Genomic DNA, 13,599 nt, shown 5'->3' on the forward strand with positions numbered 1-13,599 from the left:
TAATGTCCTGAAGATTCAACCATTTTGCAGCATGGCTCAGAATTTCTTTCCTTTTTAAGGTTGAATTCCATTCCACTCTCTGTGTGTACCATATTTGATTTATTAAATTCACTGATGGACACTTGGGATGCATCTAGCTTTTGGAAATCATGAGTAATGCCACTAAGAATGTGGGTGTACAAATATCTCTTCAAAACAATGCTTTTATTTCTTTTGGATCTGTACCCAGAAGTATAATTGCTGGATTCCCATTGTCTCTGGAACTCTCTTCATTTAGTCTTGACTCTCTGCTAGTATCCACCAACTGTACCTATCAAGTGCTCCAGTGACTTCCACATTCTTAAATACAGTGTTCAATTCTCAGCTCTTACTTTGCTAGGAACATTTGACATGGTATTATTCTCCGCATCTGTGACTTTCTTCGCACAGCTTCCTGAGACTCCAGGCTTTCTTGGTTTTATTTCATTTTCTAGGTGTTTATATTCTCCATCTTTTCTGAGGTTTTGTATTCTTCTTGACCTCTTAGTGTTGACGTGCCATAGGGTTCAGTTCTCAAACTTCTCCTTTATCTAGTCACATTCTTTAGGTAATTTGTTCCAAACTCTTGCCTTTAAAGACCATTTCTACAATGATGATTCCCAAATTTATATGTTTATTCCATACCTTGCTCATGTATGTGTGACTCAAACTACTTTCTGAACATTTATGCTTGGATTTCTAATAGGCTCAAAATTGAACCCCTGACTCCTCTCCAACAAACATTCTTCTCCCAGTCTCCTCAAATCCACAAATATCAACTCATATTATCTACTCTGCAGCCTTTTATAAGAGCAAAAGCTGAGTTTCAGTCTCTAGTTTTGCAAGTCTACTTAATTCACCTACATAGCATTTATTGCCACTTCATACACATTTGTTTACTTTTTACCCACTGTGTGAATTTCATTCTGGTAGGGGTTTAGTTATGTTCACTGCTGAATATCAGCCACCTGGAACTATACTTGCAGAATGATAGGAACTCAACAAATACTGGTGGAATGACCAGTTCTTTACAACTATCCCCTCATATAGACTTGTCCTTCATTTGGATGTATTTTCCTTTTGGTTAACATTGAGGATACTATAGGATCCTTTGCAATTTATAATACTATACAATATTAGAAGCACTTTCCCCCTTCACCAATTCAATGACTATAGCTGTATTATAATGTATTTTTACACTATGTTTTGGTTTCAGAGAACTTACACATAACCATTTCTGATTTAAAGTTTTATTCTTAGGTTTATTTAATGGCAGTTTTAACTGCGTTTAAAGTGTTAGAATGCCTTACATCTAATAAAAAGCTAATAACAACCTTAAGCTGAAAGTCCTGGCTCTTGTTATAATGTTCTTACTATTACATTGTGTTTTCTCATTTGATATGATGTTAGGCAATAATTTAAGGAATTAGAGAACTATGTAGAAATGTGTAAAGATATAAACAAATGCTAGTATTTCTCAATTGGAAACATGAGAGCTAAAAGAGACTTACTTGTTTTGATGCTGGGGTCTGCTGTTGATTTTAAAAAAAGATTTACGTAGGAGCTGTGAGTCAGTATCTCATGAGAATATGATACACTGTCGAGCATTTCTTTTTTTTTTCCTCCTCCTTCTCTTCCTCTTTCTTTTCCTCCTCCTCCCCTATTCTTTCTGTACTGGGGATTGAACCCATGGGTGCTGTGCCTTGGAATTACTCATTTTGTATCTTGAGAGGATTTTGCTAAGTTGCAGAGGCTGGTCTGGAACTTGTGATCCTCCTGCCTCAGCCTCCCAAGTCACTGGGATCATAGGCATGCACCACTGTGCATGGCCAGCACTTTTTTAAAAACTTAAATTTATTTTAAGATAGATTAAAATACATAAAAACATTTAAAATACAAAACATAAAATCATAGATATTTATGGGATATGATGTGATATTTTGACACATGTAAATATTTACAGTGTTTAAATTAGGGTAAAAATATATATCTTTACAAGCATTTCTCATTCTTTTTAAGCAAAAACATACCAAGTACTTTCTTTTAGCTTTTTGAAATATCCAGTACATTGTCATTAGCTGTAGTCCTCTTACTGTGCAATGTCACACCAAAACTTAGTCTACCTAACTATGTTTTAGTACTCATTGGTGAACTTCTCTACATATCTACCTCTCCCTTATTCTTCCCAGTCTCTATTCTACTCTCAAACATTTTCTTCTTGATAAGATTAAGTTTCTTAGGTTCCACATATGAGTGTGATAGTGTGGTGCTTGTCCTTCTGTGCCTGGCTTATTTCACTTAGAATAATGATCTTTAGTTCTATCTATGATATTTCAAAGGACAGGATTTCTTTTTTTATGACTGAGTAGTATTCTGTTATGTATATGTATGACATTTTTAAATGCATTCTTCATTTGATGGACATATTGTTTTCACTTACGTATTATTAATAGTGCTTCAGTAAATATAGAAGTGCAGATGTGTCTTACACACTAATTTAATTTCTTTAAATACATCTCCAGTAGTGGAATTGCTGAATCATATAATAGTTCTATTTTTAATTTCTTGAGGATTCTCCATGCTGTTTTCAATAAAGGTATATTAATTTGTACCCACTCTATTAGTGTGAAAGGGTTCCCTTTTTTTCCACATGCTCACCAACATTTGTTCTGCTTAGTTTATTTGATAATAGGCATTCTTACTACAGTAAAATGGTATAATTTTGGTTTTAAAATGATATGCATTTTCCTTGAGGATTAACGATGTTAAAATTTTTTCATATATCTATTGGTTATTTGCATGTCTTTTGAGAAATGTCTACTTGAGTAGAGTGGCCATTTTTAAATCAGATTATTTGGTTTCACTTTTTGTTTGTTTTTGTTATTAAATATTTTCATTTCCTTAAATATTCTGGATATTAACTCCCGGTCAGATGAATGGCTTTGCAAACATTTTCTCTCATTCTGTAGGTTGTCTCTGCACTCGTTGATTATTTTCCTTTTGCTGTAGAGAAGAGTTTTAGTTTGATATAATCACATTTGTCTACTTTTGCTTTCATTGCTTTGGGTATCTTGCCCAAGGGGTTAAAAAAAAAAAAAAAAAAAAGCTTTGGGTATCTTGCCTGTTTCCAGGGTCCTGAAGTATTTCTTTTATGTATTCTTCATAGTTAGTTTATTAGTTAGTTCATAGATCATTAGGACATAGTCTTATAGTTTTATATCTTACATTGAAATTTTAAATTCATTTTGAATGGCTTCTTATACCTGGTCAGAGATTGGAGCATAGCTTTGTTACTGCATATGGATACATAGTATTCCCAACACTATTGAGAAGACTGCCCTTTTTCTAATGCATGTTCTAGTATCTTCATAAAGAGTCTTATGGCTATACATGTGTGGCTGTACTGCTAGGCTCTCTTTTCTGTTCCAGTGGTTTGAGTCTGGATTTATGCCAACAACATGCTGTTTTGATTACTATAGCTGTTTAGCATATTTTGAGTCATGTAGTATAATGCCTCCTGCCTGGTTGATGCTTTTAAGAAGGCTGTAACTTTGGTTCTTTTTGTGGTTCCATACAAACTTTAACATTTCCCAAAACCTTATTTTTTCTAATTCTATGAAGAAGGTCATTGGTATTTTGAAAGGGTTTGCATTGACTCTGTAATTTGCCTTGGGTAGTACGGATATTTAAAAAATATTGGTTCTTGTAATCTATTAGCATAGGATGTCTTACCAATTTTTGTGTCCTTTTCAATATTTTTCATTGATGAATTGTATTTTTTATTGTAGAGATCATTCATGTTTTTGGATAAATTGATTCCGAGGTATTGTTTTGTATCTTTTGTAAATGGAATTGTTCTCTGGGTTTCTATTTTGATTTATTTATTAGCCTAAATTTTTTAAAATTTTTGGGCCTTTGGGGTATTCTCTATATGAGATCATATCATTTGCCAACAGTGACACCTCAACTTTCTCTTTTCCAGTTTGATTGCTCTTCATTTCTCTCTGGCCTGATTGCACTTCCAGGACTATGTTGAATAAAAGTGGTGCAACTGGACATCTTTGTTTTGTTTCAGATTTTAGAGAGAAAGCTTTCAACTTCCCCCCATTTGATATGATGTTAGCTGTTGGCTTATTATATGTGGCTTTTATTATATGCAGGTACATTCCTTCTATACATAATTTGTTCAGAATTTTTTTGTCACGGAGGGATGTTGAATTTTATCAAATATATCTTATGCCTCTATTGAGAAGATCCTCATCCTTCTGATGTGTTGTATTATGCTTTTTATTTACATATGTTGAACCATATTTGCATCACTAAGACAAATTTCATTTGACCATGGAGAGCAAACTTTTTAAAATGTGCTGTTTTTAAAATGTGTCTTGCTAGTATTTTGTTGACATTGTTTACATCTATATTCATCAAGGACTGGCTTATAGTTTACTTTTTTTTGTTGTGTCCTTGTCTAGTTTTGGTATCAGGGTAATGCTGCGCCCATAGAATGAGTTTGGAAGAATTTCCTTCTCTTCATTTTTGTTTTTTCATTTAAAAAGAATTGGTTCTTTAAATGTTTGGTAAAACTCAGGAGTTCAGCTGCTTGGTCCTAGGCTTTTCTTTACTACTAATTGAATATCATTACTTTTTATGGGTCTCTTTATGTTTTAGATGCCTTCATGATTCAATCTTTGTAAGGTGTATGCACCCATGAATTTGTCTATTTCTTCTTTTTATCCAATCTTTTCATGTATGGTTTTTGACAGTAACCTCCAATGATCCTTTGTGTGGCTCTGTTATTATTTATAACATCTCCTTTTTCATCTCTGGTTTCATTTATTTCAGTTTTTTCTCTATTTTTCTTAGTCTAGCTGAGAATGTCTTAAAGGCTATGGAACTTGAATGCGATGGCATAAGTAGATAAGACTTGACCTGAAAATAAAGGATCTATATTTTTTAGAAAAAAGAAAAAGTAATAAGAAGGAAATCTCACACAGGATACATGGCGTGGGGCCTTGACTAGAGAGTAGATGGGAGTGACAGTGTGTGCCCTGTCAAGAGTGGATTGGCCTGAAAACTGCTTTATATAGTAGACAGGATCTAGGACCTAAACATTCTTGAAGGAGTTCATTAAGTTTTTTTTTAGTTCATTAAAATGTGTTGTTATAATTGTCTTGCTCTAGTATTTTGTTGACGTTGTTTACATCTGTATTCATCAAGGACTGGCCTATAGTTTACTTTTTATGTTGTGTCCTTGTCTAGTTTTGGTATCAGGGTAATGCTGCGCCCATTATTTTTTATGGGTCTCTTTATGTTTTAAGATTTTGAGAAGAATTTCCTCTTATTTGAAATGAAAACAATATTCCATGCTAAAAACCCATCTACACATTCATATGAGGCTGGAATAATGAATAGTAGTGTTAAATTCTGAGGTTGTCTTATGTTATTAGCTTCTATCATCATATATAATTATGCATATAATCATGACTGAATACATACACATATGCATACACACATACACACAGGCAAAATTGTGTATGAGAGATAGGAGTTAAATAAGGTTTTGCATTTTGGAAGTTCAAATCTCAATCCTGTCATTAGCTATGGGCTCTTTAGCAAATGGCTTCATATCTCTAGCTCTGTATTCTCGTTTGTAAAAGCCCCCAGATAGGGATAACAGCACTTTACATAGTTACTGATGATTATGAGTTAGCATGTTCAGCGTTTAGTGTTATGTCTGAAACACAGGGAAGTGAAAATGAATTGTGTGTTTTTATTATTGACCCATTTTCTTATGATTTGATTTATTCACAAATACTGACAATGAAAAAAAAAATCCAAAACTTCCAAATTGCTTGTTGTACAAGAAATTCCAATGGTTCTAGGCTATTTCTAAAAACCAAGAGTAAAGTGGACAATTTTACGATTATATATTTGGCAAATGCGAGTCACTTAATTAAACTCAAATGGATTCTGAAGGCTTTGCCCAACAGATCTGTTGTTCATCGAATCAACAAGAGATTTGTTAAAATCACACTTGGGTATTCCATCACCGAAGAAGCATCTGTGGTGGAATGGAGTTCTTATCTATATTTTTAGTATGTTACTGCCAGTTACACAAACTGCCTGAAAGATTTTCCAGTTGGCGGTCATTTTAATCCAATTTAAATCCAAATATGCTTGTATAACAAAATATATAAGCTTACTCTGCAATTCTAGATTTGATTTCTACTCTACAAATATCTGTTTGGTTATTTTCATTAAAAGTCTGTTAACAAATCCTTAGTTTAGAATCAATTATGTGCTGAAACTGATTTTTAATTCCTATATTATTATGTTGTAAAAACTTACAACTACTTGTAGTAAATTTATTAAGATATTAACAGGTATATTAAATAAAAATTATGCAGGATACATTTAGAAACATCATAATACTACCATATATTTATAAGAAATTATAATTTTTAACTTTATTTTGTATTTAAAAAGATAACGATAATGTTTTTTTAAATATATTTATTTTTTAGTTGTATTTGGACACAATACCTTTATTTCACTTATTATTTTTATGTGGTGTTGAGGATCAAACCCAGGGTCTTGCACGTGTGAGGTGAGCTCTCTACCGCTGAGCCACAACCCCCGCCCATAATCATGTTTTTTATCCTCATTTTCCTAAGAGATTGTAGTTCTTGAAGAAAGAGTAGAAAAGTGGGACTGGTCCCCGTGCTAGAGACAGTGTTTATGTTTCTCCTTCATTAAGTAAAAACTCCAGTTCTGATGCACTAATAAAAAACGATGAAAATGAATAATAATAATTCAGTCTGTACAGCTAATCACATTTGAAAAAATGCATTAAGGACTTTGATAAATACCAGACCATACAGTCATTTGAAATACAGATTTATTTGCAGATTTTATCAAGTTTTTTTCAGTACGATAGTACTGAAATTAATGGTCAGTGATTGGCTAAACTGTTATTAATGAGTATCATATTTAAGAACTTGAGCTTTAAGCTGGATATTGAGGGTGAAATTCTGGCTCTACCTATGTACGTTTACATGACTGAGGGAAAGTTCTAATCACTGTTCCTCTGTCACCTTTTTTTCATAATGGAGATTCATTAGAGTTGTTGTGAGAATTAATTGTTTTTGAACATCTGAAGCTCCTAGAACAGTAAGTGCCCATTAAAAGTTTGGGATAATTATTGTTATTTAACTGTAGCTTCCCCTTTCAACCCTTGAAAGTTTCATTTTAGTTAAATAGAATTTTTTATACCTTTAACCTTTTGTTTGGAGAGGGGTTGTCCTAATAATTTTATATTAAATAAACCTGGTTATATTATTACATATAAGCATGTCATCATAAGGGGACTTAGAAATCTCCTGTTGGGATTATCATAGGGTTTAGCTTACTTTTCTTTGTCATATGCATCTCCTAGTGCTTTGTTACTCAATGTGTGGGCTCCCAGCAGCAGCAGGAGCATCTGGAACTTGCCAGAACACAGAATCTCCGGTCTTGCTCTAAACCTATGGAACCAGAGCCTGTACTGTCACAAAATCCCAGGTGTTTTTTGTGCACATTACAGTTGGAGATGTATAATTGCACCCTTCAGTCTGCTATTGACCAGGGAAAGATACTGACTTGCTAGCCTAATCCAGATGCTTTAATACTTACTGTACCTTGAGAGAGAAGTATGGTGGAAGGCACTGGACACTCTAAGGGCTCAAAGAAGGACTAGCTCCTCCTTCACATAGACTTCCTGACCCCCTCCCCCAAGCTTTCATGCTGTCTTTTGTGCTATTGGTTTATGAGGGACCTTAGCCATGTGCACTTCTGTTTATCATATTGTCACTTGTGTCCAAGCAGCACTACAACTGCACCAGAGTAATTGCATTTATGGGAAAAAAAATCCATTTGCTTTTCTCATTACTTTCAGTCTTGTTTGGGGCCACCATAGCTACAGGTATATTATGTTGTTGGATGTATCTATACATACTACACATTACATTTTAAATAACCAAAAAATTTTAACATTATGGTGCTGTTTCATTCATATTCTTTTCCCCTTATTATTCTTTGCTTTGGGGAATCTTCTAAGAACATTTTCAAATATTTATTTTGAGAATCACTACTACCTTTCATGGAGAATATGGGGATTTTTGAGGAGAAGAGTATACAGATTGTTTGAAACTACTTATGCCATGCATATATATATATACACAGAAGAAAAAGTCAAAAAATGAAAAAGATTTGATGTGGAGATATTTTTTAATCATGTCAAGAAGTTTTATCTTAGACTACTAGCTCTTTTGTGATTTATTCAGAAAAAAAGCCTACACGCACATACATCTTAACATATAGACTGAACACCTAAATTAAAACTATTAAAATTAATTTTGACATGAAAATTATTAGCATTTACAGCTAGTTTTCTTTAAATGGTTAAATATTAAGATTTATTTTTTGGTGGGGGAGCGGGCTTCTCAATTCAGATGACATATAAGTATGTAATTTGAGGAATAGTGTGAACAGTGATTTCTTTATTCAAGCATTTTCTCAAATCCTACTATAATAAGATTGTATGTTTTTTAATACATGTATGTATTTTAAGGTATGCCTTGAATGTGGTGAAGATTATTGTTCAGGATGCTTTGCTAAAATCCACCAGAAGGGGGCACTGAAGCTCCACAGAACAACACTTTTGCAGGTATGACTTTTTCTAATGCTTTACTTGCAATGTATTTATAAAATGTTTCAATGTAAAGACATTTAAAACATGTTTAAATTAGAACTCAGAATGATTTTCCTTAATTTCTAAAATTGTATTATGTACAGACAATCTTGACATATATCTTAAAATCATTTTACTGAACACTAATCTAGATTCTATTTTGCTATTTAAACTGTGTTTTAATATAGTTCCTGAAACACTTAGCTTGATTGGAATCTTTAGATTATGCATTCAGTCCATGAACTTGACATTTTAAATTAGACAATATTTTTACCTATTGTCGTTTTAAATGAGCACATGGCTTATTTTAAGTACTAATTGTAGCTAGTTTATGAGTAGAAATCTCTTATGTTTTCTTTTCATATTTATTTTAAAATTTTTATTTGTTCTCACTCATAATTATTTAGATAAGTTCAGCTCTCAGGTTTCTACATTTCCTTCCACATATTGGAAAGTTTTATTTATATAAACATTTATATATAAATAAATTTTATTAATATATTAGTATATTTATTAATATGATATTTATGTTTATTTATATGAATATATGAAAGCTAAATGAATATATATGTATATAATCATTGTACCTTATTTTTAATCTTTACTGTTTAAAATGCCTCAACAGAAGCCCTGTCAAATAGCTTTAAAATTCAAATTACTTAAACAATAAATATGGTCAGATACATACATGACATCATACTAGTTACATATGCATGCATGAATTCGTTATTGACTTAATTCAATTTACAGTAATTTATTTAATGCACATTAATAAATGCCCTCTAGAAAATAAGATATGTGCTAGGCAGGTACATTAGATGGTTAATATTGATAGCATTTTATTCCGAAGGAGCTGGACATAAAAATGAGAACCAAGGACCTCATATAGTAGGTTAAGAATTTTAACATCTTGTAGACAAAGGGAAGGAGGTGATCAGATCTATATTTTAAAACATTACTGTTAAGGTTTCAATTTTTACATGTTACGTCAATATAAATATTGGTAACTCTCAAAAATGCTGTGACCCAAGTTATGATTATCACAAATTATCAAGTAGACCTAACTTAAATTTATCAAAGTCAGTTATTTTTGAATTACCAATGTTTAGAATTCTCAAACAAAAGTAAGGGAGAACAAAAACTAACCTGGTCCTTCTCTCCCTCGGTATATTATAATTATATCATATTATTCTCTATAAAAGTGAGTCATTAAGATTCAAGGTGGAGGATTAGAGGCAACAAGTCTTCACAAGTTAAAATCAAAGCAACAGAAGTATAGCTGCTTGATAGGGTGGATGTCCATGGGAGAGTGCTGGAATGTAATAGTCAAGAGACAGAGACTTGGAGACAACCAGAGTTTTTGGATAGTGGAAGTGTGGGAGAAACCAAGCATCCAGCTGGAGGGAAGGCACCAGTCATCTGTTGGGGCGGGGTGTATAAGTGAGGTTCTCCCTCTAGCACAGAATTTGCCATCCTACAGAAGAATAAACAGAGTTTGCATGGTGAGCTGGCTCTGGAGAGAGTTTCAGTACTTCCTGATATATTCTCACAGTGCTATAACTGGCAGTCATCTGGAGAAGGGTCTTATTGTGTGAGTTATAGCCCTGAGTTTCAAGAGTCCCTGCATTTTCCTATCTCTTGCCACCTGCCCCCTCCCCTCCCTGGCAATATGTGGCAATATGTGGCTCAGCAGGTGGCCACTCTAAGAGTCAGTTTGCCCTGGAGGAGGGACTGTAACTTAGACCAACTGAGAATCCTATGTGATGAAAAATGAGGGGGAATGGAAGGCACTTTCTTTTAAAATCAGTAGTTTGGGCGTCCTGCTGTCAAGAGCCTGGGGGTGTGAACAGTCTTGTGTGATTTTCTGAGGGAACCAAGTCTGGTAGCACCAGTCATGCAAAGTGAATCTTGCAGGTCCCACCTTTCCTTCTCCCAGTGCAGTTCTTCTGCCATTCCCTTGGCTGGTGGGGTTGGTGAGAGATTTGCTGCAGAGCCAGTGCTGGCCCCACTTTCAGAGAAAGCAGCCCACAAAGTTCTGGAGAGAATCCTAGGGGGATTCCTCATTCCAAGACAGTTGACAAAAGCTGCAGCACTGATGTTAACCTTGCCCTTGAAGACTGCAGCTCTAAAACCCTCAGAGTTTCTGCCAGGTGAGTTCAGCCTTCCGCTGGACCACTGACATGCTGTAATATTGGCATTTTTCCCACCCCAGGAGTGGGCAGCTCAAAAAGTTCCAGAAGGAATCTTTATTGGGGGAGTTTCACTCTCTAAGTTAGCTCATTCCAAGGAAGCAGAGCAGCTGAGAGGAATTGCAACTGGTTCAGCTACAAATCACTTCTGCTAGTCAACAGGCAAGAAAGAAAAGGGGGATGAATAACTCCTAAATTTTACTCTGTCTATGGAATTCACAGCCCAAGAAGACTCAGAGAGAAGCTTTGATCTGCATAGGTGGCTAGGGTCCTTTCAAGTACCTGGATGGAGAGGAAGTTTTTGTTTTCTATTAATATTTTTATTCTTGTTGTTGAAGCTGTTTTTGTTTGTTTGCTTTTGTTGTGTCTCTTTTTCTATCTCTCTAGCTTTTTTTAAAATTTTTTTACTCCTTCATTATTTTTCTTCCCCTTTTATTCTTTGTTCCTATTTCAGTTTCACATCTGCTTTCCATTTCTCTCTTTTTTTTTTCTTGGAAATTTTTAATTATTATTATTTTTCTTTCTTCCCTTTAACAAATTGTTACTGTTATCATTTTAAATTTATTTTATTCTACATCACATTTCCCCCTGTCTTTTATTGTTTTTCTGTTGCTTTTTATTTATTTGTTTTTTCTTTGTGGTGCTGGGAATCGAGTCCGGGACTTTGGACCCATTGGGTGGGTCCTCAGCCACTGAACTACAATCCTGGCTCAACTGAGAGGAAGTGCACTTTGTTGCAGGCACAACCTAGTCCTACTTAAAACTTGGTGATACTTCAACTTAAAGAAAAGGTGTGTGTGTGGGGGGGTGGCGTTCCCAGCCAATGACCTGTCCCCAACCAGGCATAACAAGTGGAATCTCATGGCTTGCTCCTGGACGGACATTCACCCCTATAGCAATAACAGAAATGTAACACAAAAACTGTCTGGACACTGAACTTATGAAGATCATCAGCACTGGTAGCTGTTTCACCCTATTAGATTGCAAATTTTTAAAAAGACTAGAGATAAGTGCCACAGAGAGAACCTGTGGCCCTGGACTCTGCATCTCCCCATGAAACACCAGGGCACTAGTGTCTGAAAAGAGAATAAAAGATTCAGGACCTTCATAATGACTGGAAAAGCCAGTACCAGAACTGTTTTCAAGTAACTCAATCAGTATCAACTGTATCTGAGAAACCCCTATCACCTGCTAGATGCTTCCACTCCCATTGACCAGAGTATCAAAAACAGGCTCACCCCACTTATTCACTGCCTATACCACACCTGCCTGAATTACCAGAAGGACTCTCTCTTGTGAGACTTACAGAAAAAAGGAGGCTCCTCATACCCTAACATTGTATACCTTATGCCAAAAGATTCTAAATACAGCCTCAGAAGCCATAGGGAGACTGTACTATGAAGTCCAATTGGAATAAAACTCAAAACTACACAGAAAACTGATACCCAAAGACACCTTATCAAGAGAACATTGCTTACCAAGAAGATCCTCACATAAAGGTGGAAGGGATAGCCATACCAACAGATACACAAATTTCAACATAGGATCTAAAAAATATGAAAAAAAAAACAGCATTAAAATGTCATGTCCTAAAGTTAGTAACACCATAGTAACAGATTTCAGAGGTACTAAAGTGGATGAAATGCTGGATAAAGAATTCAAACAATGATTTTGGAAAAGCTCAATGAAATCCAAGAGAAGAAAAACCAACAGCTGAATGAACTAAGAAAGATAGTATAGAATGTGAATGAGCATTTCAATAGAGATTTTGAAAAAAAAATTGAAGTCTTGGAAATGAAAAACTCAAGTCAGATTTAAAAAAACAAACAAACTCAGTTGAAAGCCCAACAATAGACTAAATCAATCAAAGGACTAGTGGAGCTTGAAAACTACTGGACACTAAATTTGCATTCAGATAGCAATAAAGAATAAATACAAGAATGAAGAGAGCACTCAAGATATCTGAGCACTGTTAAAGCCAAAGATCTGCTCTATTGGCATACTGGAGGGAGAAGAGCCACAGGCTGAGGCAGAGATAACCTGCAGTGAAATAATAGTAGAATACTTCCCAAATTTGAAGAAAGATCTGGCATCAAGAACTCTGAAGGAGATGACCAGAAAATGACCTGCCCATGACATATTATAGCTAAAAGTATAGGACAAAGAAAAAATATTAGAAGGTACAAGAGGACCAAATCACATTTAAAAGCAAGCCCATTAGATTAAAAACAGATTTCTTAGAAGAAACCCTAAAGGCAGGAAGGACATAGAAAATGTATTTTATGTCTTAAAAGAAAACAGTTGCAAACCAAGAGTAATATAGCCAGCAATATTACCCTTCAGAAATAAGGACCTTCCAAGGTAAGCATAAATTAAGGGAATTCATGACCACTAACTCAGTATTAAGGAAGATACCATAGTGAACTCTACATGCTGATAAGGGGGAAAAATAATGTACATAATCATAACAGCATGAGAACGAATAAATCTCACTAAAACAATGGACATGCAAATGGAATATAGGAGAGAATCAAACATTACTAATATAGTCAATCATCAAATGTAAAAGATGAATAAGAGAGAAACATATATAGAATATTCTTTTAAGACATGAAATACAGCAAGCTCACCAGTCTATACTATGAAATAGAAAGCCGTTTAAAG

General features: G+C 34.4%; 1 protein-coding gene across 2 annotated transcripts in view; it reads left to right on the plus strand.

Moving 5' to 3' along the window:
* The window catches only part of Zbbx (zinc finger B-box domain containing), a 123,803-nt gene that overhangs the window by 18,190 nt on the left and 92,014 nt on the right, over positions 1 to 13,599 (plus strand). For both annotated transcript variants that reach the window (XM_076868296.2, XM_076868297.2), the window contains exon 6: positions 8,627 to 8,722. In XM_076868296.2, the coding sequence (XP_076724411.2) occupies positions 8,627 to 8,722 (96 nt within the window). The remainder of the gene's footprint in view (positions 1 to 8,626; positions 8,723 to 13,599) is intronic.

This window comes from Callospermophilus lateralis, chromosome 10 (genome assembly GCF_048772815.1).
Source record: "Callospermophilus lateralis isolate mCalLat2 chromosome 10, mCalLat2.hap1, whole genome shotgun sequence".
Taxonomy (NCBI): Eukaryota; Metazoa; Chordata; class Mammalia; order Rodentia; family Sciuridae; genus Callospermophilus; species Callospermophilus lateralis.